Consider the following 27,459-nt stretch of genomic DNA (forward strand, 5'->3'; position numbering starts at 1 on the left):
GCGAGGGATGTTGCGGTATGTGCGATAGTTTCATTATATGTCATCTTCTTCCCAAACACCTTTCACGCTGTCTTCACGTGTATTGAGAGCACTGCTAATATTGGACTGCTTCTTGTAGACCAATACAATCCTGCAATATACAATGCAATGATATAATATCCTGCACTATTATATAATCAAAGCTTTTTTACGGTGAATACGTTGAGAGGGAGCTTTAGTTCGCGACATACTATCTAAATACATGGGAACGGAAAAATCGTTTTTATCGGCAACCACCCCATCGAATTTGATGAAGTTTTTTGCAGTTAACAGAAAAAGATAACTTTAAATTGTAATCGCGAATTCGGCAAATTGCACTGCCGCATACCAGGGCGCCTTGATGCGTAGTTTTATTCGATAATCGCAGCCCGATCCCCGGCCAGCGCGCACTGGTGCGCTTTGCCGAATTCGCCATAAGTAAGGCCGTCGTGAGGCTTATTGGCGTCGCTGACAAAGAACCTCGTCTTCACGTCAACGCCGACAACAGTGGTCTATGGCACACGGGGCTTGAGGGCAATATGACGACACACGGTCACGTGCAGCAGGCTGCGACTGGCGTGAAAATGCACCACCGGTGGCGGAAGTGCAAGAAGTTCCACGCACAGCACACACACACGGACGACACACACGTGCGATGGAACACAGCTTGTTAGCGTAGCGTTGTGAGTGTACATGACGACGGCCCAACGTCGTAGAAGCGTTTTCTTTTATTGACAAAGCTGTTGAAATAGGGAAGAAGGGTAGAGTAGGTGTAGCTGCCTGGTTCGCGAGAGATCCTGCCTTGCCGAGTCACCAGTCGGGGGCCACTGCGGGAGTTCGAGGGCGCTCAACCGTAGCTGGGCCTCTTGAAGTCGTACGTGTCGTCGTCGTCGTCTTGCAGGTCGTTCTTGGCGTAGCCTCCCTGGGATCGTGACGGGTAGACTGGCTCGGGCGCAGACTCAGCGGGCCTGCACGTGCCAGATAGTTACAGTTTAGCGGATACGTCGTAGCGCTAACTTGAAGCGGGGTTAAAGAAACGAGCCGAATGAACGTTGCCTACATGGTAGAGCATTCATTGGATGCGCCGATAAGGGTCCAGTTTAACCGAAAGCTTGCGCGGCCACACCATTAGATGTTTGACTTGCCCGCAAATCTAGTAGCGTTTTTGGAATACCAGGTTACCGGATCGACATAGGCGTTGACGTGGCAGTCCTTTTATGATTTTCCGTCGACGAAAACGCTCTCGTGACACAAAAATTATTTGAACGCAGTGTAGTTGCACAAAGCGTTCTAAGATGTCGCTACCGTGACCCGGTAATGCGTAAATGGGGAAAAATTTACTAACGAGTTAAAACTTTTTACTGTTGTGTAAGTATAATTTTATAGTATTTTCGCGTATTTGGGCCGTTTCTGTGCAGGTATACTGTTCACAAAAATTGCTAGGTTTCATCGCTGTTGAATTTCAAATAGATATAATCATAATTTCTTCGTAGACCAACCCTGAACCAAGGCTGAAAAAATTTGTGACCTTATGAAGAGTAGAGCGGGAATGTGATCGTGGCGATGCTACCCATCCCGCTTTTTCGCATTCTCTCTTGCTTTCAGAACCGCCACTCCCTGTAAGACGCAAATATATTTAGTGTTCTATGCCTAATCAAATCAATTGTCTTGACATACATGGGTTCTCTACAGTGCTTCACAAATAATAGAGAAGAGGACGCACATTATGTTCAGCTGTCAGTTTAATTAGCAAAAAAAAGTACTAAACTTAGTTCTTTTATTTGTGGACTCAAGGTACCATGCATCGGTGTTTCTGGCGAAGCTTCACCAGCCAGAGGCCTCAATTCTGCGTTGTTAACTTGTACTCGTCAAGCCCGTAAGATAGGTACTCACCACGCGTTCCTCAAACGTCGTTCGTTATCTTGCTTGTTCTCGCAATATCTATTTGAATAAAACGCACCCTGATATCACACAGCTACAGAAAGTTATAACATACTTTACGAAGTGACTATGCATCACTTAACCGCGACTCATTACATCTCCCACAGAAAGATACGTCCTGACTCCTGAAGCGTCCGGCGAAGCCCGAAGCCCCGAACGGAGACCCCGAGTTCGATATAATCAATGTCCAGTTTGCTAAATGACGGGATTATTTCACATAAGCACCGCTGAGTAAGTTTCACGTGTTCGATATAGAGGGTAGTTCGCTTTACTTTGGTTGGATATATTCGCATTCGACTGTGCTCTAAGCAGACCCTAGTGGTTAATGGTGAACAGACCTTGAAGCGCACCGGAACATAGACTACCTATATAGTCTTTATGTTCAATAAAAAATTCAGTTGTGAGCGAAGCGCTGTGCTGTCTGCTTTTCTGTAAAATTTTGTCCGTGCTCCGGAGCCCTTTAAGATCTGTTTTACATGAACTTTAAACTTGTATAGCCTGACTCGCCACCCTTATGGTTCCAAAAAACCGTCGGAGGCAATGCACGAGTAGCTTTTATAATTTTGTTGTTGTCTTTTTTGTTTGATTGTAAAACGCGCCTGGGCAGCAGTCTTTCTGTGCACGGCTTGTTGAATGCAAGAGCACCGATGCGACTGCATGAGCAGACTTGCGGTATAACAGCTAATCATAGCTTCACCAGAGGTCTTCCAATTAACAGCGCTGTGCATTGAGAATCTCTGTGGCTCTCGAACTAGTGCGGACGGGAAGCTCTCGAGAAGACAAATCTCTCGAGCAGGCTTATTCAGCACTAATTGAAACGGTTGACAGTGCTGCGTGTGATGTCTGCGGCTGCGAAGAGACCGCAGACAATCTGCTGTGTCACTATTCCCGGTTTGACATGCAAAGGAAACCAGCGTCCAATGGATTGCGGCGACCGGACGATCGTCCACTGACCGTATAGCTCCAGACGCTACCGGAACAACGTCCATGCCGCTCATCGGCCCAGGAGGCAGTGACGAAACTTTCGTGCTTTATGAAAAAAGAGTGGCTTGTGCGAGCTTGTGGCCAGGTTGATGTGCAAGCGTCTGCAGTACACATTAACTGCCTTTTTCCCCTTCTTTTTCTATATATTTCCCAGTTCCCCTTCTCCCAGCGTAGGATATCCAACCAACAGATTTCCTGGTTAACGTACCCGCCTTCTCTCTTTCTTTTCACCCACTCATAAATTCACAAGGCCCAAGAGCGAGTGCTGCTAAACGCGCTCAGAGGCATGGAGTGGTTGTTGTTTTGGCCAAATCAACAATTAGTACCGATACAGAGAGCGACGAATCGCCCATATATACCTGTAATAGTGCGGTCCCGAGGGCGGCGTCGAGGGCTGCGCGTGCCGGTAGTAAGGACCGGGCCGGCTGACCACTTCGTCCTGCCACGGGTAGGGGCCTCCGGGACTCCGGGAGATGCTCATCTTGTACGAGACGCCAATCGGGACGTCCCCCTTGGGACGCCACGGCTGCGGCGGCTCGTTATACGTGCGGTACGTCTTGTACGACGACTGAGTCCACGGCTCGTACCTGCGAAGGGCAACCGCGTATAATTGTTTTTTTTTTTTCATGGATCTCGAGGTGACAGGGTTCAGGAAGCACTGCCGTAGAACATTGAAGACGTCGTCTCTGTTATTCTAGAGCATGGTTGGTGCAACCAAATAATTTTGCTTTATACTCTCCGATCGCACAGAGGGTACAAGCACCACAACAAGCATTGAGCAAACTCGGTTGACGGCAATGTATGTTGTATAAATAGAGATAAAAGGAAAAAAGAGAGAAAGCACTCGTTGGAAGAGATCGCGACGGAAGCTGGAATTCAGAACGGACAACGAACATTGTGTCAGTTTCTCCTCAAAAAATTGTTGAATTATTGTTTTTGGGAAATAAGAACATTCAAAGCAATTATTTTTCGGAGCAAACAGTGTGATCGATAAATGCTCCCGTTTGGATGCGTAATCGCCTTGAAAATGGATATATGTGCGATATCAGTTTCATATTGTCTACTTAACAGTTCAAAACAAACGTTCTGCTCTCCGCATAAAGCGCGATTGAAATGACTTACAATGGGAAAATCAGGTCTCACTTGTACATCGTCCCGCTGACGTTTCTGCTTACTCATCCATTGCCACTTCACTTGCACTATGAAAAACTCCCGCCATATAGCAAGGCGCAGATACTACCCACCGTCATGAATCCTTTGTTTTCCAACGGCATGCTGATCTGGCGCCATCTAGCATATACTCTGAAGATGACTTCTCTTGCCACCGCGACTTCAATGCAAACATTTGTGTCTATTACCGCCTTTCCTTTGGCCTTTTTTGTTTTCTCGCTTGATTATACGTAAGACACATGAGAGGCTTCAAATAAGATGACATGAACAAATGCAAACAGAAAATATACAATTAGCCATCGTAAATAAAATTTTGCTTAATTACATATGTCGGATGCACACATGAGTAAATTCCGACAAGACGCTTAAACAACAGGTGCAAACTCTAGCTTACTATCGCAATTAGGTAAACGACCAAAAGGGCAACCGATAAAAGTCGGCTATCTGATGACAACGGTGCCTATGTCGCAGGATGGTTGGACAGATACCTTGGCGCAACGTAGGGTCCCCTCCTGACCGAGTAGCTGACGTCCTGCCGTGTGTTGACGTACGAAGGAGGCTCCGGCCGCGGCTCGACGCGCGCCGTCACCTTGGGTCCGCAGTAGCCCGAGCACGAGGAGCCGCGGTACACGGGTCTCGAAGGCACGTAGACCTCCTGCACGGACACAGGCCTGGGCGGCGTCGGCGGCGTGTCGTAGTACGTCGGCCGCGAAGGTGGCAGCACTTCCTCGCGTGCCGGCTGGTACGACAGGCGGCGAGTCGGCGGGGGACGCCGGCGTGGAGGCTCCACCACCACGGGCTGCGAACACATCGGCGCCATCATGAGAAAACGCTGGAGAGTACGTGTAAGCGAGAATTCGATGTGCAAGGACCCCCACCGGTATCGCACAAAGACCAAAATTATCGCGAACTTAGCATGACCATCGGGGGTGTCGTGCTGAATGCGCTGGTTCCGGCTTGGTTTTCCGGTCCCGACGTGGGAGCGGCCCGCTTAGTGGTTGATTATCACTACTTGCAGGACCAAATAAAGTTTTCCATCCATCCATCTATCGCCAGAACACCGAAGTTATAGGAACATTCGAATGAGCTTTACGCGTACAGCGCGCATGACAGGACAAGACGACGTGGACGACAAAATGCGCTTCCGTTTCGCGTTGGCTTATCTTCTACGTTGTTTGCCTAAGAACTTCGGACAGTTGAACCATTTGGCTCGGCGACTCCTCGGGACGGAGGCCACCGGGAAACGCCGAGCGATGGCACCACCACCTGCCGCGGAACAGTCCGTGCGTCCTATTTGAGCGAGGCATACACATTACTATGTCCACTCCAGGAGGCGTTTCCCTCCACTCACCCACGCTTAGCAACCACCATATTGAAGTGGTTTTCTTTGTCTCTCCTCCTACCCCTCAGGGAGGTGCGATGTACGTACCTACGTAAGCAGCATTTTTTGGTTAACGGTGAATCTCGCGGTTCCCCAAGCAGATAAGTTATACTCTGTGTCACATATTTTGAGTAAACAGTAGACAGAGCACGTACCTGGGACGGGACGTAGTAGGTCTTTGGTGGAGACGGTGGTGGAACGTAGTAGGTCTTGGCAGGTTGCGGTGGAGGTACGTAGTACGTCTTGGCTGGCTGCGGGGGATGTACGTAGTAGGTCTTTACCGGCTCGGGTGGAGGCACGTGGTAGCTGTTGATGGGCTTCTTGACTACCACCTTGCGCACGTAGGGTCGCACGGGTGGCGGCTCGACGTACGTCGGGGGCTCGGGGGCAACGTAAGCCACCCTGCGCGGCGGAGGCGTCACCACGACCTGCTGCACGGGAGGAGGGTACACCTGCGACGATGGGGGGAGGGGGAGAGGTTTCTGTGAGGCTGGCGTTAGCAATAACTTCCTTCTCCACTGTCTGTTAGTATATGCATACTATGGATATTTTTAGCTTGTCCGTATACGTGTTACCAATTTACGAAGCACCGTGACACTGGAGACGAGACGAAGGCGTGACCTGCGCGGCTAGTGGCGCCATCTTGCGACGTTGAGTGGAACTAGAGGGCATAAAGCTATTGTTGTTCTTAATGGATACGTCGAACTGAGCTGATGCTGAAAAGGCGTCTGCAGCAACATACTCCTGATCGTAATGTGATTCTTTCACTTTCCATAAATGAGAACAGCATAAAACGCAGAAACTTTTCTAGCGACTTGTGATTGAAGAAACCACCACAAGGTGTCTTTACAAACGCTGCTTCCGCCGTCCATGCCTAATTTGTTGCGACGTTTTGTAAACTGCAATGAGTTACTGGTAAAGCTGCTAGTGATTGCGGGTGTGTTCTGTGTAAAGAACTCCCCGGCATTGGTGGTTCAGGGGTTCTGGTGCACTGATGTTTAGTGCGAGGTCGCGGGTAAGATTTCCCGTGGAGAGGGACGTATTTTGATTAGAACGGGTTTCAAGCTCTCTTGCGTGTCTACTCGTATGTTTCGGCGCACAGTAAAGGAAAATAAGAAAGCCTTGGCAGCCAGAATTGATCCAAAGTCTTGCACGACCATGTCTCTCGTAAGGAAAGCGTTCCTTTAGAATATTGAGCCCTTTGAATCAGTTTGTTGCCAGGACTTCTTGTGCAGTTGCCGTGTTACGCGAAGTATTGAAACTCGCGCAGAAAATCTGCCACATGTCAAAGCTATATGCACGCACTTGTATCTTCGAGTAATATTGAGTTACTGCAAAAGGAGGATTTGCTGACACGCTCGCTTTACCGGAGTTTTCATTTTTTAATGTTCTTACTTGCTTATTCTCGCTGCTTATTGTGAGAGAGAATAACAGCTCTAAACAAAGTGTTCGAGGCCATCTCGACGCCGTTGCTTATTCCGATCTCCAATTTCATCGTGCTGAAAAGAATCGCGGAGAACTTGCTGAAATGAAAATAAATTTCTGGCGAGACGTCCACCCCACCACACGGCAGTTAGCCGCCCTGGCAGCTTCCACTGTTAAAGGTTGCTCAAAGGCTCTTCGAAGTTACAAGGCGGCCCCGCAGGCCTAGGCGCAAGGGAAGCGCGAAATGTGCCGCGGAGGTCGCCCCACGTAGCTCGGCTCAGCCCGCACGATGTTATTTGTATTGAAAACATTATTGGTGCAACGAGCGCGGTCAGATCGAGGAATTCCGATCACCAGTGGATATTTAAAATTCTGCTGAAGAACCACGCAAAACGTCGCAAGAAGGCCTTCCTAAGCATTTATACAGAAAATTTCAACTGCTCTTAACACTCTAACTCTAAAACTAGAACTTTAAGTTTTTGAAACTGAAATCATGGTCACCGTACGACCGAACGCAAAATGAGTTCATTTTGCGTTCCGGCCGTACTTGTACATTTCATCATTGCTAATTACTCCTGCACTGCTAGTATCTCCTCACTGAAGTGTTTCCATCTCTTCTGTTCTCTATCCCACATGTCTACCCCTCGCCTATCTCCATTGCCTCTTTCGCAGGATATGAAATAATCACGAGCAACATCCACTGTATTTGTCGCACCTTCGAACATCTCTTTGAGTATTAGTAGTCATTTTCAATCAAGTTTCCAGCTACCACGCGAACTCATACTATCGTTCCTTCTTCTCGAAGGTTTCTACCCGGATGGAAACATCCCCTCCTTGTCTGTATCATTCACGTATCACTTTTCTCTCCGTAACGCCGAAAATGCAATGAAAGTATTCTTCGAATAAGTAAATAAATAAATAAATAAATAAATAAATAAATAAATTGCTACAATTTGGCGGTAAATGCGAGAGAAATGCGTTATCATTACGTTGCACCTCTTTGAGATCTTGGATCCATGATTTAAACCGCGTTCACCACATTGCAAAGTGTTGTTCAGGAGCTCACACGATACACGGCCTGCTTCTTGCATGGAGGGGCGAAGTGCAAATGACGGTGGCCCGAAGCATATATATCTTCAGACATACGTATGCATACAGACATACTCATACACACATACAAGCTCTTCTAAGCTCTCCCATACCCTCTCTACCTCTACCACGTGATTGGCTTCCCCCACTTTATTCCACTTTGACACTCCTAATGCTAACGCATCGACGAATGAATAGACTGTCGTCTGGATCTCTCACCTTGACAACCGGAGGAGGCACGATGACCTCCTGATGATGCACGGCCGGCGGTGGCACGTAGGCCGGCTTGCGCACCGGAGGCGGTATGACGACAGGCGGAGACGTCACCAGGATCTGGGTCTGGGCCGGAGGACCCGCCGGGGGCGGGGGGCTGCCGCAGACGCCCCTGATTGGTCCGCGCGGCACTCCCGCCGTGCCGGGCGCCGTGGAGCGGACGCTGACATCGGCGGGGTCCTGGTTGTCGGTGCCCGGCTCGTTGGTGTCGACCCAGGCGCGGAACCCGTTCTCGTCGGCCACGTAGCAGACGACCCTTTGGGAGCCTTCGTCCGTGGCCAGCGTGTAGTGTCCCGAGACGCGGCCGTTGGCGTCGCGCGTCTCGTGGCGCGAGTGGCTGCCGTCGTGTCCGCCGGCGAAGTACGAGAACTGGTAGGGCATGGACGCCTTCTCGGTCAGGAACTGTCCGGGCTGGTGCGACGCACGCAACGACGCAGGGGAGAGAGAGGGAAGAGACCACGCGCCTGGTGTCGTCTGCTCTTTCGCATTGCTATTCATTTTTCAGTAGTGGACGGTTAGGGATTACAGTGGGGAGGGGTTTGGGTGCTGGTTACAGGCGGCAGGGCGATCTAGTGCGGGTATCGTGGGGCAAGAGGGAGTGGGGCAGTTAGTGGCACTTCTTGCTCGGTGCAGGCGTGACTTTTCCCGGTACGTCTAAGCGATACGTCTAATCGATTCCCACCGCCGTGTGAGCTTTCAGCGTATGGGTTGTAACAAGGCCTGCGCTAGAAGTCAGTAGCAAATTCTTTACGGAAGCATATCCTCCGTCAGCTTAGAACGCACTCTCGTCGAACGGGATAAAGCTGCCCGGTACAATGTTCCTTCTCGCACCTACGTTATATGTAGGGTTTGGAACGGGATATCTCGGTATAGCGCCGACCAATGCGTGTGATTTTTTGTTGATCACCGGATAGATAGCTTCGTATTGCCATTTACTTAGATATCGCAACCTTCACATTTTGCTTGGTTAGATAACGCTGTTGAATTCCACAGCTGGGAAAACGAAATTCGTGCACTTAGTTGGCGGCTAATAGTGCTCATTTCTCTCTCTCTCCCTTTGTATCTATACTCTGTTGATTGCGACACTGTACTCAGCGCCGCAGCAAAAGTAGTTTTCTAATCACAAATGCTTTAGAAGGTTCTGATCCGTGCTCCCTAAAGGGTTGTAGAAAATAGGCGCTCTTTCTCCAGAATCTGTCTCTCTCTCTCTCTCTCTCTATATATATATATATATATATATATATATATATATTGCATTAGTCTCTAAACTCGATTGCTCACTAATTTATTACCGATTAGGCAAATCAAATTTAGGTACATAATTATCAAGGTCCCACTACGTGCAGTCCTGAACAAGCAGCATGTCGTCATAACGCTTCCCATACGATCGCTATAGACAAAATTTGGGTGGATACAGATGGTCCCAAATAAATACGAACATAATGGGGGCGAGTCTCCTACGCTGGTGTTAGACAAGAAGTGTATATTCGTGAAGTTATACTCATCAAGTTATGTGTCACCTGCGAATGCATGCGAGCGTCTGTGACCGGCACCCTTCTGCTACAGAAGCGGCTAGGATGCTTGTCGCAGATCACTGCGTGCATATTTCGTTACGAACAGTACATGCGTTTCCAGTATATCCAGTACAGCAAAATACTGAGGGACAGCGCTTGCCCGCGTGGCCTTCTCTGCCTTTTTTTGAGCTGTTCTTATACAATATGAGGGTATATACAAACTCGCCCAACTTTTCACCCCATTCCAGTAGTCATATACTCGCCCAAAAGATGATTTGAAGTTAAAATCACCGTTCAGGCATTTTCGCCGACGGTAAATACAGTTCCCTGCCAGAATCGCAATGTTGTTAGAGTGCAGGAGATTGTGGAAATGACGTTTTTCTTTCTTTACGTGAGGTAGAGAATAAGCGTGGTAACAGGCTCTCGAAAGTGTGAGCGGAGGTGATGGGATTAACTCTGTAATTTACCTACTGCAATGCAGCGCAAACACAATGCCCCGTCGGCTATTCTGAAATTTCGCATTTTTTAAAAACTCGTGACTGAGAAAGATCTGCGATATAGTATTCACGGGCACACTCCGAATGTCTCTCACCTAATACGACCTAACGAAATTTAAGGCAATTGAACGTCCGCGCAAAGTGCAGCCTGTTTGTGATTGGGCGTCAGCGGGTGATGGGCGTGCGGGAATTGGCTTGGAAGCGTTGGAGTCAGTATAACCACTCACCGTGCTCTCATGGTTCTGGGCAGTCGCCGGCTCCAGACCGCTTTGCAGCAGCAGGAAAGCGGCCACGAGGATCAGCTGCAATAGAAAACGAAAGCTCGTTGCAGCCCCAAAATGCTTGCGTCAATGTTTGGTGTCCTTCGCTGGCAATGCGCTGGCTTGCTTTGCAATACACGTGTTGTACGTACGCAGTTACTTATCGGACGAATTTGTCAGCGCGGACGTAATAATTTGGTTGCGGAAAGCGGAGGCGCCCAAATTATGTTATAATCATACTCATATATATCTTTTATTTTCGTACGCGATAGCTGCTGGAAGAAGTTATCAGTGTAAGCCGAACGAGCACGACGCATACGTCGTAAGTGTGTGTAGGCCTCCTATTTTGTATCTCGTGTCGTCGTAGAGTTTCGTCTCGACCATACCGTTTAGAAGAACAACGAGATGAGAAATAAATGAGGATGAATGAATAAAGAAAAATTCAGTGACGATTTAACGGTAAATGCGAGAGAAATACGTTAGCATTACGTTAGCAAGAAGGGACCGGCTTCCTGCATTTCACACACGTGCACTGTTTATCGCGATAGCAAGTATATGGACACTGCAAGCGCGTTTTTACCGTCGCCATTGCCGTGACGTCCCGCATAAAGCGCAAGGGCGATAACAGCGTCGCGGCGCGCCGTATGATACTGCGCGAAGCGAAAGCGTGATAGGGTATAAGTCGACGATTGCAGCTCAGTCTCGCGCGCGCTAGGGAGGAAAGTGGGGAGGAAGCCCGTCGTCTTCAGTCGCGCTTAAGGAACCGGGGGCCCTGATAAATTAGGGTGAGGGGGGGGGGCTTTGTACTTCGGCAGCAACTGCGTATGGCGCGGCCACGCGGGATTTATCTAGAAAGCGATCTGCTTTGGGGCAGAGTCTAGGGGCGTCGACGGCTCGTAGCTTTGCGTGCGCTGTGTTCTCGGCGCTCAGCTTGCGTTCAAGCGATAGGCAGCACGAAGGTTTCGCTCGCTGCTGCTGACACGTTTCCTCACGCCAGCGTTTTCACAGCGAGTGTGGATCCGCAGTCATCGAGTGTTATGTGTTCATGATTGCTGTGCGCGCTGACACCATGCTTGCTAATTTAGTTAGTACGCGAGTGTTTACAAGTTCATACAGCCGATAAAACGAATATGCTTAATTATTATGACTGTCTACTAATTTGCTATTGCAATCGACGCTTCGCCTTTCGGGTGAAACTGCGACTTTCTTTCACTTTGGCACTGCTATGCAGTAGTGCAGTAGAATTAGGTGGCTTTTAGGTCTTGGAATATCACAGTAGCGTGCGGTTGCTATTGATACTAGGAAGTGTGTCTGCGCACTGCGTCACGCCGATGCGTATTCAAACGCTCTCCTACGCGCACTTCAACGACTTACGTGCCAAACCGATGTGAACTCCGGCATTCATTCTTTCTCACCACGATCAAAACTTTCCGGCTGAGAACGCGAACTTTAATTTCTCGTTCGCCGTCGCGTAATCTTCAAATCGCTGTCCCTAGGCTTATCCTCAACCATGCAAAGAACGGCCGCTGGTGCAGCTTACATACTTGTACAGGTAGGACACGTGCCTATGCATATCTCTTTCTATGAACCCAACTCAAGTAACACTATTCACGCCGTATAAAAGAAGGCGTGAATGAATGGAAACCTTGAGCGTCGTTGCCCACGGGCAGCGATACATAGGGTGCGTACTCGTGTCGCGTGGGGTCTCAGCGTCATCATCGTTGCGTCCTCTCCCGCAACGGCATTTTCGGGGGTCCCTCTATTCCGCCCTCGTGCTTCTTTATAGGATGCGAGCTATTTAAAGCTCTCTCTCCTTTCTCCCTCGGCCGCACCCTCTATCTGTACAACCTCGTCACGTTTTTCAAGGACGCACCAGCGGGCTCTAAAGGCGTCGCGATCGTGGGGCTGCGATAAAACGACGCAGCGCGGCTTACGGCAACGCGAACGGCGGCCTCAGCGGCAAAGTGTGACCACCCCCGACTACGCTCTGCGTCGTGGGCGAACTCGTGCTGTAGTGCCGTGCGGCTTCGCGTCCTCAGTGCGTGCGCTAGCGGGTGCGTACGCGGGTCTGTGTGGGGGTTCGTGAATCGTTAATCTGGGCCGGATGCGAGTGACGTCGTCGCTGGCGACGCTGCGGCGGCGGGACGCGTGAGTTGGCGAGAGTGGCGGAGAAAACGTCGCGCGCGGGTAAGAACGAGACGGATTGAAGTCGGCCGGGGTCTCCGACTGGAGACAGCGGCGGTGGCAGCCGGTTATTCTCTCTCTCTCTCTCTCTCTCTCTCTCTCTCTCGAGTGCAGCCTTTTCGCCCACGGCTGTAGAGCGTGGGGTCCACACGCAAACGACGACGCGCGCGAATGCGGCTTCTGTCGCGAATCGCTTCCAATACTCCTGGTTCGGAGATACTTCTGGCCGTATTCTTTTGCGTACGAGATCATGCATGACTTCAACAACAATACTACTACTACTACTACAACTACTACTACTACTACTGCTGCTGCTACTACTAATAATAATGTTAATAATAATAATAATAATAATAATAATCTTTGAAACAATTCATAATGAGTCAGCTGTGTCTATAAGCATCACCGTACTGTGAATCCCCACGTCCAAATGCTCGTGTACAGCGAGACTGATAGGTGTGGCCTGCAAATGACTAAGAAGCGGATGATTAACTATCAGACATTTCTGACAAATGGCTGGGCGCCCGTAGTAAGCCGGCCTTCCATAGAATTAGGTTTTCTTTGTTTTCTTTGCGTTTTGTTTTCGTCTTCTCCGGCTTTCTTCAATGTCCGAAAAAGAAAGAAAGAAACCTAGAAGACAACTTCCCGACACCGATGGCGTCAAATGTTTTTAAGCACGCGGTCGATCTTTTTAAAAGATACAACTTTGTAACGAGACCCATGTTAAAAAAATATTACAGGACTGATATTCATAAGCCAGGTACATCTCTCTCTCTCTTCTTTTTGTTTCCCTCCTTTTCCCCAACTTTCCCGCTCAACAGGTCACTGACCATGGGCCTCAACCTTACTGTTGGACAACTACGATGTGGTATAAAGCCATGATGTGCTTCTTGTTTTATTGCTGTAGCAATTATACGGACACTCCAGGCGAATTTCCGCCGTCGCCGCGATGTCCCGTATATATTTATGTATCTGTATGCTATATACGTGTATCCATGTCGTTTGTATATATATATATATATGTACTATTCAACCGCTTAAGTTTCTCAAACAAGGTGTTGTCTTCTAAACTGACATATTCCTCAGAATGTTTGAGAATTGCATCGCGCAAGCAAAAGTCACGAGACATTTCATTCACAGCGCAATGCCTACTGCCGTGAACCGTCTCACACTCTTAAAAAGGAAAAGAGAAACCGTTAGTGCTCGCCGACTATCCCAAAGTGCTATAATTTCCCTGGCTCCGCACTTCATGGGCAGTGCAGTGGAACCTGTGCAACGTCATTACAGACCCTGCGCGACGTGTTAAAAGAAGGCGTTGAAGCGTGCCAGAACTTTCGACGCACCTGCGTATAATCGCCCCCCGCGTGCGGTCAGAACACCGTCCGCGGATTTACAGTCCATTGTTAAACCTTGCTGTCGTTCTCAGTAATTCGCCCTGCGGGCGACACTGCCAGTTCTCATTTTCTTGCGCGATTAAACAAATATTTCTCTTTCACCAATCCTCAAAGGAGTATTGTCACGACATAGCAACATACTTTTTCGTACATGGGCAAAAGATGGGAAGAAAAGGCTGATAATTCCATGAATAAATTACCGCAATAGCTTATATTGAATGACCTCCAATGTGGATCCGGTAATACATGATGGGAGAAACAAAAAGAGAATGCAAACTAATGGCTAATGAACCGCGCAAAGAAGTTTTCTCTTCGGGTGACACGTTCAGAAAATATCTTTTAAGTTTAAATTCATCAATAACTGCATTGCGAAGGAAACAAACGTGTAGTTCCAGAGCAGTGAAGCATTGACGGCAAAAGCAAGGTTTAGCGTTGGTCTCGAACTATACTCCGTTCCGTACATGGTAGTCAACGCTGTGGAGGCTACGTTCGGTCAAGTAAAGTTATCACTCCGCGCGTTCCGTTCACGCTTCGCTGTGCGCCAACAGCGTTCGCTCGCGCGAGCACGCACGTGAGGCTCCTCGCGAAGGGGTGCAAATAAAAAGAAACCGAAACGAACGGCAAAAATAAAACTGATCCAAAACAATACATTAGCAGTCGTATAGTACAGTGCGTTCGTTTATAAGGATTAAAACGTGTTTCATTCAATACTGAGCCTACATAAAAAATTGGCAGTGGCTTAGCTCGGCTATGCCAGGATATACGTAGCGAAAGCTAAGGCATAGTATGGTTAGCCTTGGTTAATCTTGATTGCAAGTCCAGGTTAGTCTGGTTGTCTAGCTATGTTGCGGCGTTTAGCCAGTCGTTCGGCGCGCTGTTCGTCTGTTTCCTGGGCGATTCGTTTCCTCTTCATCTCGTTCCGATGCCGATTCCAGACCTCCTCCTGTTTATAAGAATTGTCGCCGTCCATACTGCCGCCTCAACTCTGGTTGCGGCGCACTCGAGTTCTCCTTTTCAATCCTCCGACATGTTATCAGGCATGTGACGCAGCTGGCGAAGCGAGCGGAGGCGAGCGCAACGATGAGGAACGCGGTGTGACGTTATGTGCCTCCTCGGAGCACGGCCACGGCGAGCACGGCCACGGCTAAACGCCGCAACATAGCTAGACAACCAAACTAACCTGGACTTGCAATCAAGATTAACCAAGGCTAATCATGCTATGCCTTAGCTTTCGCTACGTATATCCTGACATAGCCGAGCTAAGCCACTGCCAATTTTAACGCAACAGCGTTTAGGAGCTCACGTCACAGAAAAGCCAGTGTCGTTGGCGTCGGCGGCGTTAGCCGTGAGCGAGAAAATCTTAGAAGGCAATTCATGAATAAAAACAACTTGCAAGATGGGCTGGGTGGGAATGGAACCATGGTCTCCGGAGTGTGAGACGGAGACGCTACCACTGAGCCATGAGTTCGGTGGTTCAAATCGCGACCAAAGCGCCTCTAGTGAATGCGGTGTTGCCTTAGAAACGTGCCGTAGAAAGTTATACGGCGGTGTATATCGGTAATTATGAGCGTGTAAATTACAGAAGTCGCAGTTAAACGAGTAGCGAAGTACGTTTCCGCTACATTTCTTCTGCGCTTGGCGCACACGCAGAGCCATCTTGTGAAGAACCCCTTCCTCGCAATGTACGGTGCTGCCCCGACAGGTGGCGTGCCACTCGCCCGCTTCTTCCCTTCGTCTAGTCAAGAGCATGCCAAGCGAATGAGTGGGCGGTACGAACGGGGTGCGATAACGCTATCGCGTCCACTCTTGAAGGCGAAGCTTAAGCGTCCTCCAAATTTTTATTATTATTATTATTATTATTCTTATTATTGAAAGACACAGAAAACGAATACATCTTATGACTGTGGAGTGCTTCCTTGTTATTCTTTTATGAAGTACTGACGTGTGCAAGCGCCGCCGCATGGCAGACGGCGATTTCAGATTATTTACAACTTCAATGTCAACTACGTAAATGAGAAAGGTATATGAAACTCGGCGCATCGTTAGAGTCGACTTAGCGGCTAATTGTCATGTAATTTGTTTCGGGATAGTTTCGATAAAACAAGAGTTGCAGCTGTTTGACCTGCGTGTACCTGACCTTCGTCAGAGTTAAGTTACCCACAGGTAAACGTCCTGCTGCTTCCCTCTATTAAGTTACCCACTCGTCCTGCTTCTCTCGCCCTATTTATTTCACGATACATCCAAGTATGATCTCCACGTGCGTTTTGAGTTGCAGTTATGACCCGCGCTGTTTGACTTCGCCTCTTCCGCGTTTCTCTTCCTATTCCCCTTTGTTTACTTCCCTATGGGAGGGGGGGTGTTGTGTACCACCGGGCGGAATTTGCCAGCCTACCTTCAAATCTTTGGTTTACTTTCGCACATAATAATAATATTTGGAAGTCTGAGGCTTATTTTCCTGTTTTTCTTTTTCGTACAACGTGATTGCGCATCTACCTACGCATAGACCGGATCAGTTCTCCCTTTCTCTTTTCCTGCCCAACAGAGGAGGCGATGGCTACCCGATTGCCAAGATGGCGATTGCTCGTTAACGCGCGTTCCTTCTGCCCGTGCAAACAAAATCTGCCGCAACACAAACAAGGTCACGCTTCCGACGTCCTTCTCAGGCAACTTGGCGGAACAGGGCCAATGTGAAAGCGCACACCGAGGCCAGGCAACTGACTTCAGAATCGAGAGGCGGGCACGAAATAACGAAAAGTGCTTAGCGGCGGCCTCCCACTTGTAGGTGCGTTTCGCCCGCTTTCCTTCCATGTAACCGGGCCACGACCGCCGGACGACCTTGCCAGCGGCCCCGTGGTAGGTGACCAAATGGACGCTTCCACACGCTGCATTGGTCCTCTCTAAGTAACTCCGGACACTCCGATGCTGCTATTCGTGACTGCCCAATGTGTGTTACTTCGCTGTTCTCGTCACGTAATCGACGGTTGCGTGATGCTTGTCCCGATAAGCGTGATGCTGGTGCTGCCGAATACGAGAGCTCAACACAGGGCAAGGGAAGGAGGGGATGCGTTTAAAGTCAAGCGTATGTATATATATATATATATATATATATATGTGTGTGTGTGTGTGTGTGTCATAGGGCGAGGACGAAAGAGCGCAGCGAGCCTCTCCTCCTCTCTGGCTTGTACGAGCCGGCGCTGCGCTGCTTGAATGCGTTGCCGTCGCGTGCTGCGGAACGATTTGTAGATGGTTTAGCTTGTTCTCCGTGCGCTCACTCTCTCCCCCTTTTCCTCTTTCTATTTCCCCTTTGCCTTACCCCCAATGTAGGGTAGCAAACCGAGAGCTCGTCTGGTTGACCTCCCTGCCTTTCCGCTCTTCTCTCTCTCGCTCTCTCTTGTTCTCCGTGAAATTTGCGTGATGTGTTAGTTCATGCGAGGCCGTCGAACAGCCTTTCGGTGCAGCAGGAACTACACGCAGTATGCGGAAATTTCTCTTGACTGCGCCAACATGTGATGTGCGTCATCACCCGCGGTGTGTGTATGCGTCGTGAACTATTTTGGCGGTATTGGTTTCCGCTCGACGAAGAAAACCAGCGTCTGTAAAATGCCAGCGTGAATGAGAAAATATTCTCACTATCTGATCGATTGGCGTGGGAACTAAAGCACGAGAGCGCTCGTATATATACGGCGAAACTAATAAAATCCCGAAACATCTGAGCAACAATTGTTATGAAACATTCGCGTGACTCACCGGCACCGTTCTCACGTATTTCAAGTCTAGTATATTTAAGCTCACTATGCTACGTCTACGTTAGCCTCCTTAATCAGTCGATGGTGTGGCTAAACAAAGCGATCGCTGCGTTTGGTGTCCACAATGATGCGAATACGTCTTGCGCTATGGCATTGCCTTTTTTTTTTCCTGCAAAGCAGTAATGTTCAAAGGGGATTGTATCAAAATAATCCGACGGCTATTTGTGAGGACACAGTTTCCGTAAAACGGGTGAGTGCGTCGTAGAGAACGGAACGAACAAGGCCGAAAAGAAATTAAAGTTTTAATTCTATTCCTAAAAAAAAATAAACTGGATAACGCAACTACATACCCTCGATAGTCATGCCACATGCTTGTGCTATGAGCTATATAGAACAAATAGATCTATAACACAGCATCTACTGCTTCGAACGCTCGCGCAGTCTGCAGCCGGTCGCTCGACCACGCGACAAGTATGATTCAGGAGCACTTTACAGAATGCCCCTATTACTAACCAAAATTATTTCATTCACGGGCGTAAACCTTGCTCAACAAACGAGATAGTGGCGCAATGTATCTAGACATGAACAGTTTGAACACTCTTCAAAGTAAACGGCACAACTCATTCCGCACAGAATGGTACCCACACCGATAAGATCGCCATGTGTTTCGCAACTACTTATTGCTGCGAAACCGTAACGTAGAATCACAGTGAGAATGCTGCAGGGAGGTCACATTCGGGATATACATTTTCCAGGAATGCACAACTGATCTCCGAGGCTGATTTGTAGGCTCAGATTAACACGCGTGCCCATATCGCGCTGGGTGCTCCGTCCGCCTCAAGGCCCGCAGAAACTCCTGCCATGTCGACTTAAACCACTTCAGTTCGTCTCGGAGAACCGTTTACCCCCTTATGTCTAATTCCAATGTCAGAGTCGCACTGGCACGAAAAGCGAATCGTGCATTAGTGCAATACTTGAGGTGCACCGGTTTAAGAGACCGTTTATAGTGTCCCTGTGCATAGTGTCCCGCCCACACGCACTCAGTGCTCACTCTCTCCCCTTTTTTCCTCTTTCTATTCCCCTTTCCCCCACCCCCAGTGTAGGGTAGCAAACCGGATGCTCTTCTGGTTGACCTCCCTGCCTTTCCTGTCCTTGCTTTCTCTCTCTCTCTCTCTCTCAGAGTCGCAGTGAGCGACCGACTCCGCGAGTGAGCACGTCACTACAGCGTATACAGTGACGCCTCGAAATGTGTACTTGGAATACAGACCCTGCCACCTGGGCATACAACACGGAGTTCTCGCCCAAGCCAGCATACCCACTGCCCATAGACGGCACCAATGCCTACGCAATATTGAGGCGCCCATGAAAAAAAAAGGCATCTCTGCATATAATTTGTATCATCTTTTGCTTTGACATCGACACATTGACATGTTTATTAGTACTCCCGTGTACATAATGTGCTGATATGTGAATCACACGTGCTGTTACACCTTTGCGACCTTATAGAAGAATCTTCAGCAGTTCTAACGAACTGGAAGAGGCCACAAAGAAGCACTATTAATTAGGAGCATTCGCCTATGAACGTTACATTTTCCCATAAGGGGTCATTAAAAAAAGGCATATTTCCACTGTGCAACTTCGCGTGCGACACACTAGGTAGTGCGACGTGCCTAATTTCCACACCTCCTCGCTCTTCCCTCAATTCAACAAGCGCCCATCTCATTTAAATAAATGTATTGTCGCTATCATCATACAATGTTAAAGGACTATTAAAAGATTCTATTCGCTAAAATGTGAAGCGCAGAAGCGTGGTATGAGTCGAGAATTGATACATCGAACTCAAAGGGGGGATTTTTATACGTATACGCCACTGCTTAAACGGACGTTACCCGTTTGGCCAATAGGTACTGCACGCAAAAACACCAAATTAAAACAAAAATAACGTGGCGATACATCGAGCACAAACTTTGCGTATGCGACTGAAATTTATTGAAAGCCATTACAAAATTCGGCACCAATTGACATTCTTTTTTCATTGACATTGTCTTCGTTCACATCATAAACAGAATGTTTGAAAGCGGTACATTTCCTGATTGTCTAAAAATAGCACGTGTATGCCCTATTTACAAAGGAGGTGATAAACATTTCATGACAAACTTCCGGCCGATATCTGTCTTACCTGTTCTGTCAAAGGCGTTCCAGAGTGCCCTGAATGTCAAACTACAACAATTTTTCAGTAAATATAGTGTAATTAGTGACATGCAGTATGGATTCCAAAAAAATAAATCTTGTGAAGCAGCTCTTCTTAATATCAAACATAAAATAATAACAAATATTGAAAATAGAATGTACACATTAGGTTTATTTGTAGACTTCAGGAAAGCCTTTGATTCAGTATGCCACAGTTTATTAATTAGCTAATTGGAACAGTGCGGTGTGCGAGGTATCGTATTGGAACTTATACGACATTATTTAACCAATCGCTATCAATATATCAGTATAAATAATGATGTTTCATCTTACGCGGAAATCGTAACGTGTGTTCCACAAGGATCAATACTTGGACCTCTTCTATTTATAATATATATTAATGATCTGTGTGACATCCCCGACTCTCCGGAATTAGTTATGTATGCAGATGATACTAACATATTCTTTAAAGCTGCTACTATAGTAGAGCTCGAGTCAAAAGTTAACAATTATCTGAAGCAACTCTCTTGCTGGTTACAACCTAATAAGCTACAAATGAATTCCTCAAAAACAAAATATATGACATTTGCTCCTATTAATAAACCGCGTAACTGCAACGCGGCTATTCTTTTTGAAGATGGGCTGATAGAACAGGTAAAATGTCAAAAATTTCTAGGAGTGTGGTTCCAAGAAGATTTGGCCTGGAACATGCACATCGACAAACTCGCTATCGAACTAAGCAGAACCGTTGGTTGCTTATACAGACTGAGTACCCTGGTTCCTCCATGGTTGAAAAGTTCTTTATACTACGCACTCCTTTATTCTAGATTAACCTACTGTACTTTAATTTGGGGCACTACTTCGCAAAAAAATTATAATAAATTGATAGTGCTACAAAAAAGAGTCCTAAGCGCATTCGAGGGATACTATGGCCCTGTACAAAACTTTAGAACCACACCACATTTTATGAAACATTCTATGTTAAAGGCAAACCAGGTGTATTATTACAGGTTGCTGCAATACATTAAACAAAACAAATCGCCGTACATCTCGAATGTACCCACCAATCCGCATTACAGCCTTCGACAACATAACATGAGAACACCAAAAATAAGAACCAATTACGGAAAACAACTAGTCAGTTACCAGGCACCTTCACTACTAAATCGCCTACGTGGTTTTGAAGATGCAATTATAGAATATTCGAATAAATCATTCAAAAATTTTCTCATCCTGAACAATATTGAGTTCGTCTGATTAGAACCGCAATATAAATTGTCACTCTTTTGTTTCTTTTGTTTTCTGGTTGTGGTTGGTGTCAAACAAAATGCATCGTACTTCGATTATGCTGTTGGTTTCTCATATTTCTTGTATACATGTTGTTTCATGAAAACACTATTGTCCCGTGACTATCCGGTTGATTACAGTACGTATGTATGATACATGTTGCTGCTTACGGCCTGCGTGCCGAATTGCTGTGGGAGCAGAAGCCTTCGTCAGGCCACATGGCCTTTAGCTTCTGCTTCTTTTCTGTTGTAAACAGGAGAAATAAATTCATTCATTCATTCATTCATTCATTCATTCATTCATTCATTCATTCAAAGAGGACCAGCTGGTAAAACCAACAGCCCACTGTTGAGCGTCGTATTGGTAGCCCAAGGACTTAGGAGGGGGGAGGGGGGGGCGGAATATGGGCAGTGCGCGTGCATTTGGTTCCTGGCTCAAATGGCCGTGCCAGTTGACGCAAGAAGCGCCATCAGTGGGGCCCACTAACCCCCTTCCCCTGGTTAACGAGCCTGCTTGTGACAATATCAGCTCACTGTTACGCATGAACGCCTGACTGAGCGCTCTCGCGATACGTGCGTCAATTTAGAGGGGAGAAAAAAACGGCAAATAGCGTGCAGGTGTCGGGGTCGAACCGGCAGCCGCCACCATGAGACAAAAAAGAACGGCTTCGCGGGTGTAATATCGGCCAAGTGGTGACACTATTCGGCCCGTATCGGAACTGTGGCTGCCGCGGTTGGGAAGTCTTACCCGCGACCTCGTGCTTAGTAGCAGCACGCCGTGGCCGCAGAATTGCAACGGCGTGTAGATAAGAGAGAGGTACAGAGATAGAGAAAAGAAAAAAAAACCAATAAGGGTAAGGGGAAGCTTTAGATTGCTAGGGGCCAACCCGAATCTCCTTATTGGTAATGGAACACACCAGAGTTCAACAACCGACGCCTATGTCCCAGGAACCCAGATGTGAAATTGCAACATTTACTTGGTTTCACCCGTCGGGAAGAGACGTTACTGTGCCACCTGCGAGTAGGAGTTTCTTTCACGAACGCTTGCACATTCATAATTTGGAATGACCGGCGGTACCGACTGTAACATACGTGGCACAGAAGAAACGATAAAGAACATCTCCTGATTGACCGCCCAACATATGAATATTGAGGGGATTGCCCTTCGGACAGCTTTGGTGCACTTAGAGGACAGGCCTTTCACAGCAGAGAGGATAATGGGACCGTGTCCGCGCGCGTCTGCGATGTATAAAGCCACGAAAGCGCTGCTACGGTTCTTGAAAAGCACCAGCCTCCACGACCGCTTGTGATTGGCAATGAACGCTCGACTGCGTGTGTACAGTGCAAAGTCTGAACTTCTCTCTTCCTTCTAACATCTCAGTTTCCCTTTTTTTCTTTCCCCAGTGCAAGGTAGCCTACCGGGCCTGGTTAAGAGCCTGGTTTACCTCCCTGTCTTTCCCTCATGATTTCTGTCTCTCTCTCAAATATATGTGAAGCGCGCATACGCTTCATCGGAGAGCAGTTGAACGAATTTGGTAAAATTTGTGGCCGTTTAAGAAAGAAGGCTAAAATGTACCGACTAGTGGAAGAACGATGTTATTAAATGTTTGTTTTGAATAAATTACCGAAAGTCGGTATACATAGTTAAAGAAATGTTGAACGTGTCCAACTGTACATAACTCTCCACCAAACAAAAACATAGTAGTTCTGCACACTCTATAATTTAGGTCTGTTCGTTGGGAAATTTCGGGTTTAGAGTTCTCGCGAGAGTGGTAAGGAGTTCGTGTAAGTTTGAAACGTCGTACTCACAAATATTGGTATAATTAAGAAGGTAGTATAATTAACCACTTTTGTTCGCTTTATCTGCGCCGATGGACGCAGTTTACAGAATCGCGATATCGCCTTTTCTTGTTCACTTTTTAAGAAATGTTTATGCTGAAATTGAAAATAGGTTCGCAGCTGTCGGCAGATCTTTTCTGTATATGCAACAAACATAATAAAAATTGGTTCATTGGACACCAAACGAAGCAATTTTTCCGTTCCGATGTGAAGGATCCTCTAAACTAGGGCCCATATTCAGAAAGGCATCTCACTCTGTGTAGATTCATTAGAGAACATTCCGAACAATATATATATATATATATATATATATATATATATATATATATATATATATATATATATATATATATATATATATATATATATATATATATATAATATAACATTAAAACTGCCCTGATGAAGAGTGTTTCACTCTCTACACTGTTGGCATAAATAAACCTCTCAGTTTTCGTTTGCCACAACGCCTCCATTGTGCCATCATTTTCTCAAATAACAACTTGACCATTGATCTACTTTCTCCTGATCTCTCTCTCTCTCTCTCTCTCTCTATATATATATATATATATATATATATATATATATATATATATATTGTAGCGTAGTTTGCAGTGACTACGCCTCTGTCACCCCCCCCCCCCCCCCCCTAAGACGCTCAGGACAATTTTGTGTTTCTTCGGCTTCAACTGGAGGTTGAAACGCCTTCCAACATTGTTTCATCTATTTAAAACACTCTACCAACTTCCGGTAAACACTGTTAAACACTTGGTATAGAATCAAAAGCAACTGTTTTCCTTCTTATAAACTTATTAACCTTAATATTTGTCTTTTTAAACTGTTGTTCATAGCAATTAGTCCGTACTTTATGCTATAGGAGATTCCTACAGACTTGTGCTCTCGGACCTACTTTTGCATAATCCTTTGTATGTTATTTTCCGTGATGAACCTAATAAAATTGATAGCTATTCTGAATCCCACGATCAATAATTTAGTCAATCAACAGCTCCGAAAAAGTACTTCAAACCCGATTGAAATGTTTTCGGAGAAAGTTCTGAACCAAAAGCAGATTTATATGCTCCATTTGTTTTCCGTTTTCTTTTTGCTGTTATACTGTGTGAGTCGCTGTGTTTCGTTTTACTTGTCGAGATTCGTGTTGAATACAAATATTTCCGCATTGGTTCAGTGATTGAACGCACTGTGCATTATAATGGTATTTCACCGTATTGATTGTGTAATGTGTGTTGCGATCCTTGCCAGTGATGTGATTAACGGCGCATCGAAGCTGTTGCTCCCTGTGTGCGACTGAGCACTGCATAGATGAGTTTTTTAACGCTTGTTACGGACAAATAGTGCCGCATGAATGTGTAAAACAACTTCCGCTGAGCGCGAAAGTGTAACATTTATGGTTAATACGCTGCACAGTTAAAATTAATTGGCCGCATCAGTATAAGCCTAAATGCACAAAAAGAATGGCCGCGTCGCACGCCGGAAGTGATAACCGGCACCCTAAAATGAGTTGCTGTCAACAAAAATTTCGAGAATAAAAAAAAAAACCTCAAAAAGAAACCGAGGACCAAGCAGACACCGGAAAAGTAACACAAACGGACATGACAGGCGTAAAGCTAAGTGATAAAAACCGATGGTGTGGATTAGAGAGAACACCGGTATAGGGCATATTCTAGTGACGATTTAAGAGGAAGTAGGCGAATCGGTCAAGTCGTGTTATTCGCAGAAAAGATAATCTGGGATCTATTAGTGGCAGGTGCCAAGAGGAGAAAACCCACTCGAGAATGACAGAGGACGATCCGGTGCAGTTGTGAAATTGGGAGGCGTTGGCAGCTATAGGAGTCTGACGCGGCGAGGCAAGGGTTGTTGGAGAGCGGTGGGAGAGACCGTCCTGCAGCGGACGTGAAAAGAGGCTGACCATGCGGATGAATGGAAGCAGCACCATTACGACCCAAGCGTTTGAAGAAGAGACACGTTATGAGGGTCGCGCGCATGCACTCACGGCCCGCACGCTCAGATTTTCAAGGTACTTCCTTTTACTGTCGAGACAATTATTAGGAACACCTTTAATTTGATATGTGTTCTTACATTGTACGACCCATTATCCGTATTGTTGCACTAACTTTTTTGTCACCGATTCCCTAAGTGAATTCGATGCTCTACCTGAAGATCAGGGTTGAAAAGAAAAACGCAACTGCACGAAAGGCAATCTCGTTTTGTGCTCTATATGGGTGTCCTTGCCACAACTTCAAATTTCATCTACCAGCTCAGTGATCTGCTACGGTCATAGCCAGAGAACCACTATACCACAGGAAAACGGGAAAAAGAAAGTATGCAGTTTCTTCCGAACGGCGAATCATTGAGAGGGATAGCAAGATTTAGCGTCGTGCTGGAGCTCCTCAGACGGCGTTCTCAGAATACGGAGGGGCGACGTGCCTATGGTGACACGGCGCGCGGGTCAACTTCTCCTGCGCAGCAGAGACAGCGCCCTGGCAGCTATCAGGCGTCTCACAATGCTGGCGCGATGAGGAGCGCCGACCGCCGCCGGCGCTGCAGTCGTCCCACCTCGACGTTGCATGAGATAAGAAGGAAGAGAAGGATAGGATAGGAATGAGGAAGAGAAATCGTCAGCGTTTGCAGCTTGAAGCGTGTGCTGTCCGTTCTGTTGAGTAAGATCATCGGTGTTTGGGCGTCAAACGCTCATTACAGCAGTGGGCGGCACAACGCTGTCTTGGCTGTGTGGCAGAGTCGATTGGGCGGAGCACGAGGACTTCCTCGTTTTTGCAGCGTTAACACATTAAGTACCGTGCGTCTCTCGGGTCTCTGGAGACCTAACACTCTGCATTAGGACCGCGCGCGCGCGCGACGATATCGTGACAGCATGACGACAGCAAAGCCGAGGGCGCGTGCTCACCTCGAGCCTTCATGTGATTGCCATTGCAAAAAAAAAAAAAAAAAAAGAAAAGAAAAGAAGAGGAAGAAGAAGAAGAAAAAAAGAAAAGGAAAGAAAGAAAGAAAGAAAGAAAGAAAGAAAGAAAGAAAGAAAGAAAGACAAGATGGAACAACGAAACCAGTTCTAGATGTGCGGCGTTAGCTCGGGAGCTTCTGTCTAAACACGTGGGAAGGGAGGAATCGGAGAAACCACTGCACGTGCTATTCTAATCAGATTCGTTGAACTGAAAAAGATCAGAATCTAGTGGGTGTATTAAATGAATATTCAATTTGATGCGATCAGTTCTTGAAAGAAAGTCTTGGAAATTGCACTACTTGAAAAAGCTCAAGCATGGAAGTTTAAAGCTTGGTAAATCTGAAGTAAAAGGTGGTATCCGCATTTTATAGTCGCGACCTATTATTGCACCTAAAGTGCACAAAACTGATATATTGTATGCTGCTCCGAAATATACCGCTACTAATTTGTGAGTAGGACTTTTGCAAAACTCCCTTAAACATTATAACACTTTCGCGCACGTTGTAAATTGATATGTCAAATTTGACCTCTTTAGGTGGTTAACAGATGCAGTTTACGGAACTGCGATTTATTCGAGTTACGGATTTGTAAGCTTCGTGTTTCTGTCCTTTTGGGAACCCACTGATTTTCGGCAATATTTGCAAAAAAAGACATTGAAGTCCTAAATTAAAATTGTCTTTCCTAGAGAGTCCTGACCCCCTATTTCTTGGCAGCGTCTTATTCTTCACCATCACAACAACGTGACAATACTTGGGATTAACATTTTATGTAATCGTTTCTGAGGTAACATCGAAAATTAGTGGAGATGACGTGCATCGCAACGTGCAGGGTACATCCCACGAGAACATTCCTCGAAGTGTATGTATAGGACCAGCGTCGCGACGCACTGTATAGTGCCGGCGTCGTGGAATTAGCACTCACCCTGTTCTCTCGCATGGTGCGGCCGTCGCTGCTCGTCGCCGTTCGCCGATCGAGCCCCGCGCGCTTTCTGAAATCCTGTGCGCGCCGAACGTGCGCGCTGCCGTGGACTCGAGTGAGGCAGTCGGAGGAGTGTCTCTTGTCCCCACGGCCGCCCCGACGCCTTTGGACACGCCAACACGCTCCTGAGTCGGCGTCGAGAGCGCGGGCGTCCCCCCCGCCGCGCACTCACGCTCCTTATACGAGAGTGGCCTTCGGTAGCAAAAGGTAGAGAGTAGGGGAAGGGGGGTCGGAAACCACCGAATCCTGCCTGCCTGTGCGAGTGCACCACCACCCTCGCTCGGCCGCAACTCCCGTCGTGTCATCGCAGTGA

General features: G+C 47.2%; 1 protein-coding gene across 1 annotated transcript; it reads right to left on the bottom strand.

Annotated features, from left to right (window-relative positions):
* Window positions 1–728: 728 nt before the first annotated feature.
* LOC126522386 (uncharacterized) lies at window positions 729–27,250 on the bottom strand. Its single transcript, XM_050171123.3, has 7 exons — window positions 27,090–27,250; window positions 10,520–10,594; window positions 8,228–8,692; window positions 5,650–5,946; window positions 4,602–4,912; window positions 3,303–3,530; window positions 729–986 (listed from the first exon to the last, which is right to left on the bottom strand). The coding sequence occupies exons 1-7, from the start codon at window positions 27,102–27,104 to the stop codon at window positions 866–868; spliced, it is 1,512 nt and encodes a 503-aa protein (XP_050027080.1). The 5' UTR covers window positions 27,105–27,250; the 3' UTR covers window positions 729–865.
* Between the last annotated feature and the right edge of the window lie 209 nt (window positions 27,251–27,459).

Source organism: Dermacentor andersoni, chromosome 6 (assembly GCF_023375885.2).
Source record: "Dermacentor andersoni chromosome 6, qqDerAnde1_hic_scaffold, whole genome shotgun sequence".
Taxonomy (NCBI): Eukaryota; Metazoa; Arthropoda; class Arachnida; order Ixodida; family Ixodidae; genus Dermacentor; species Dermacentor andersoni.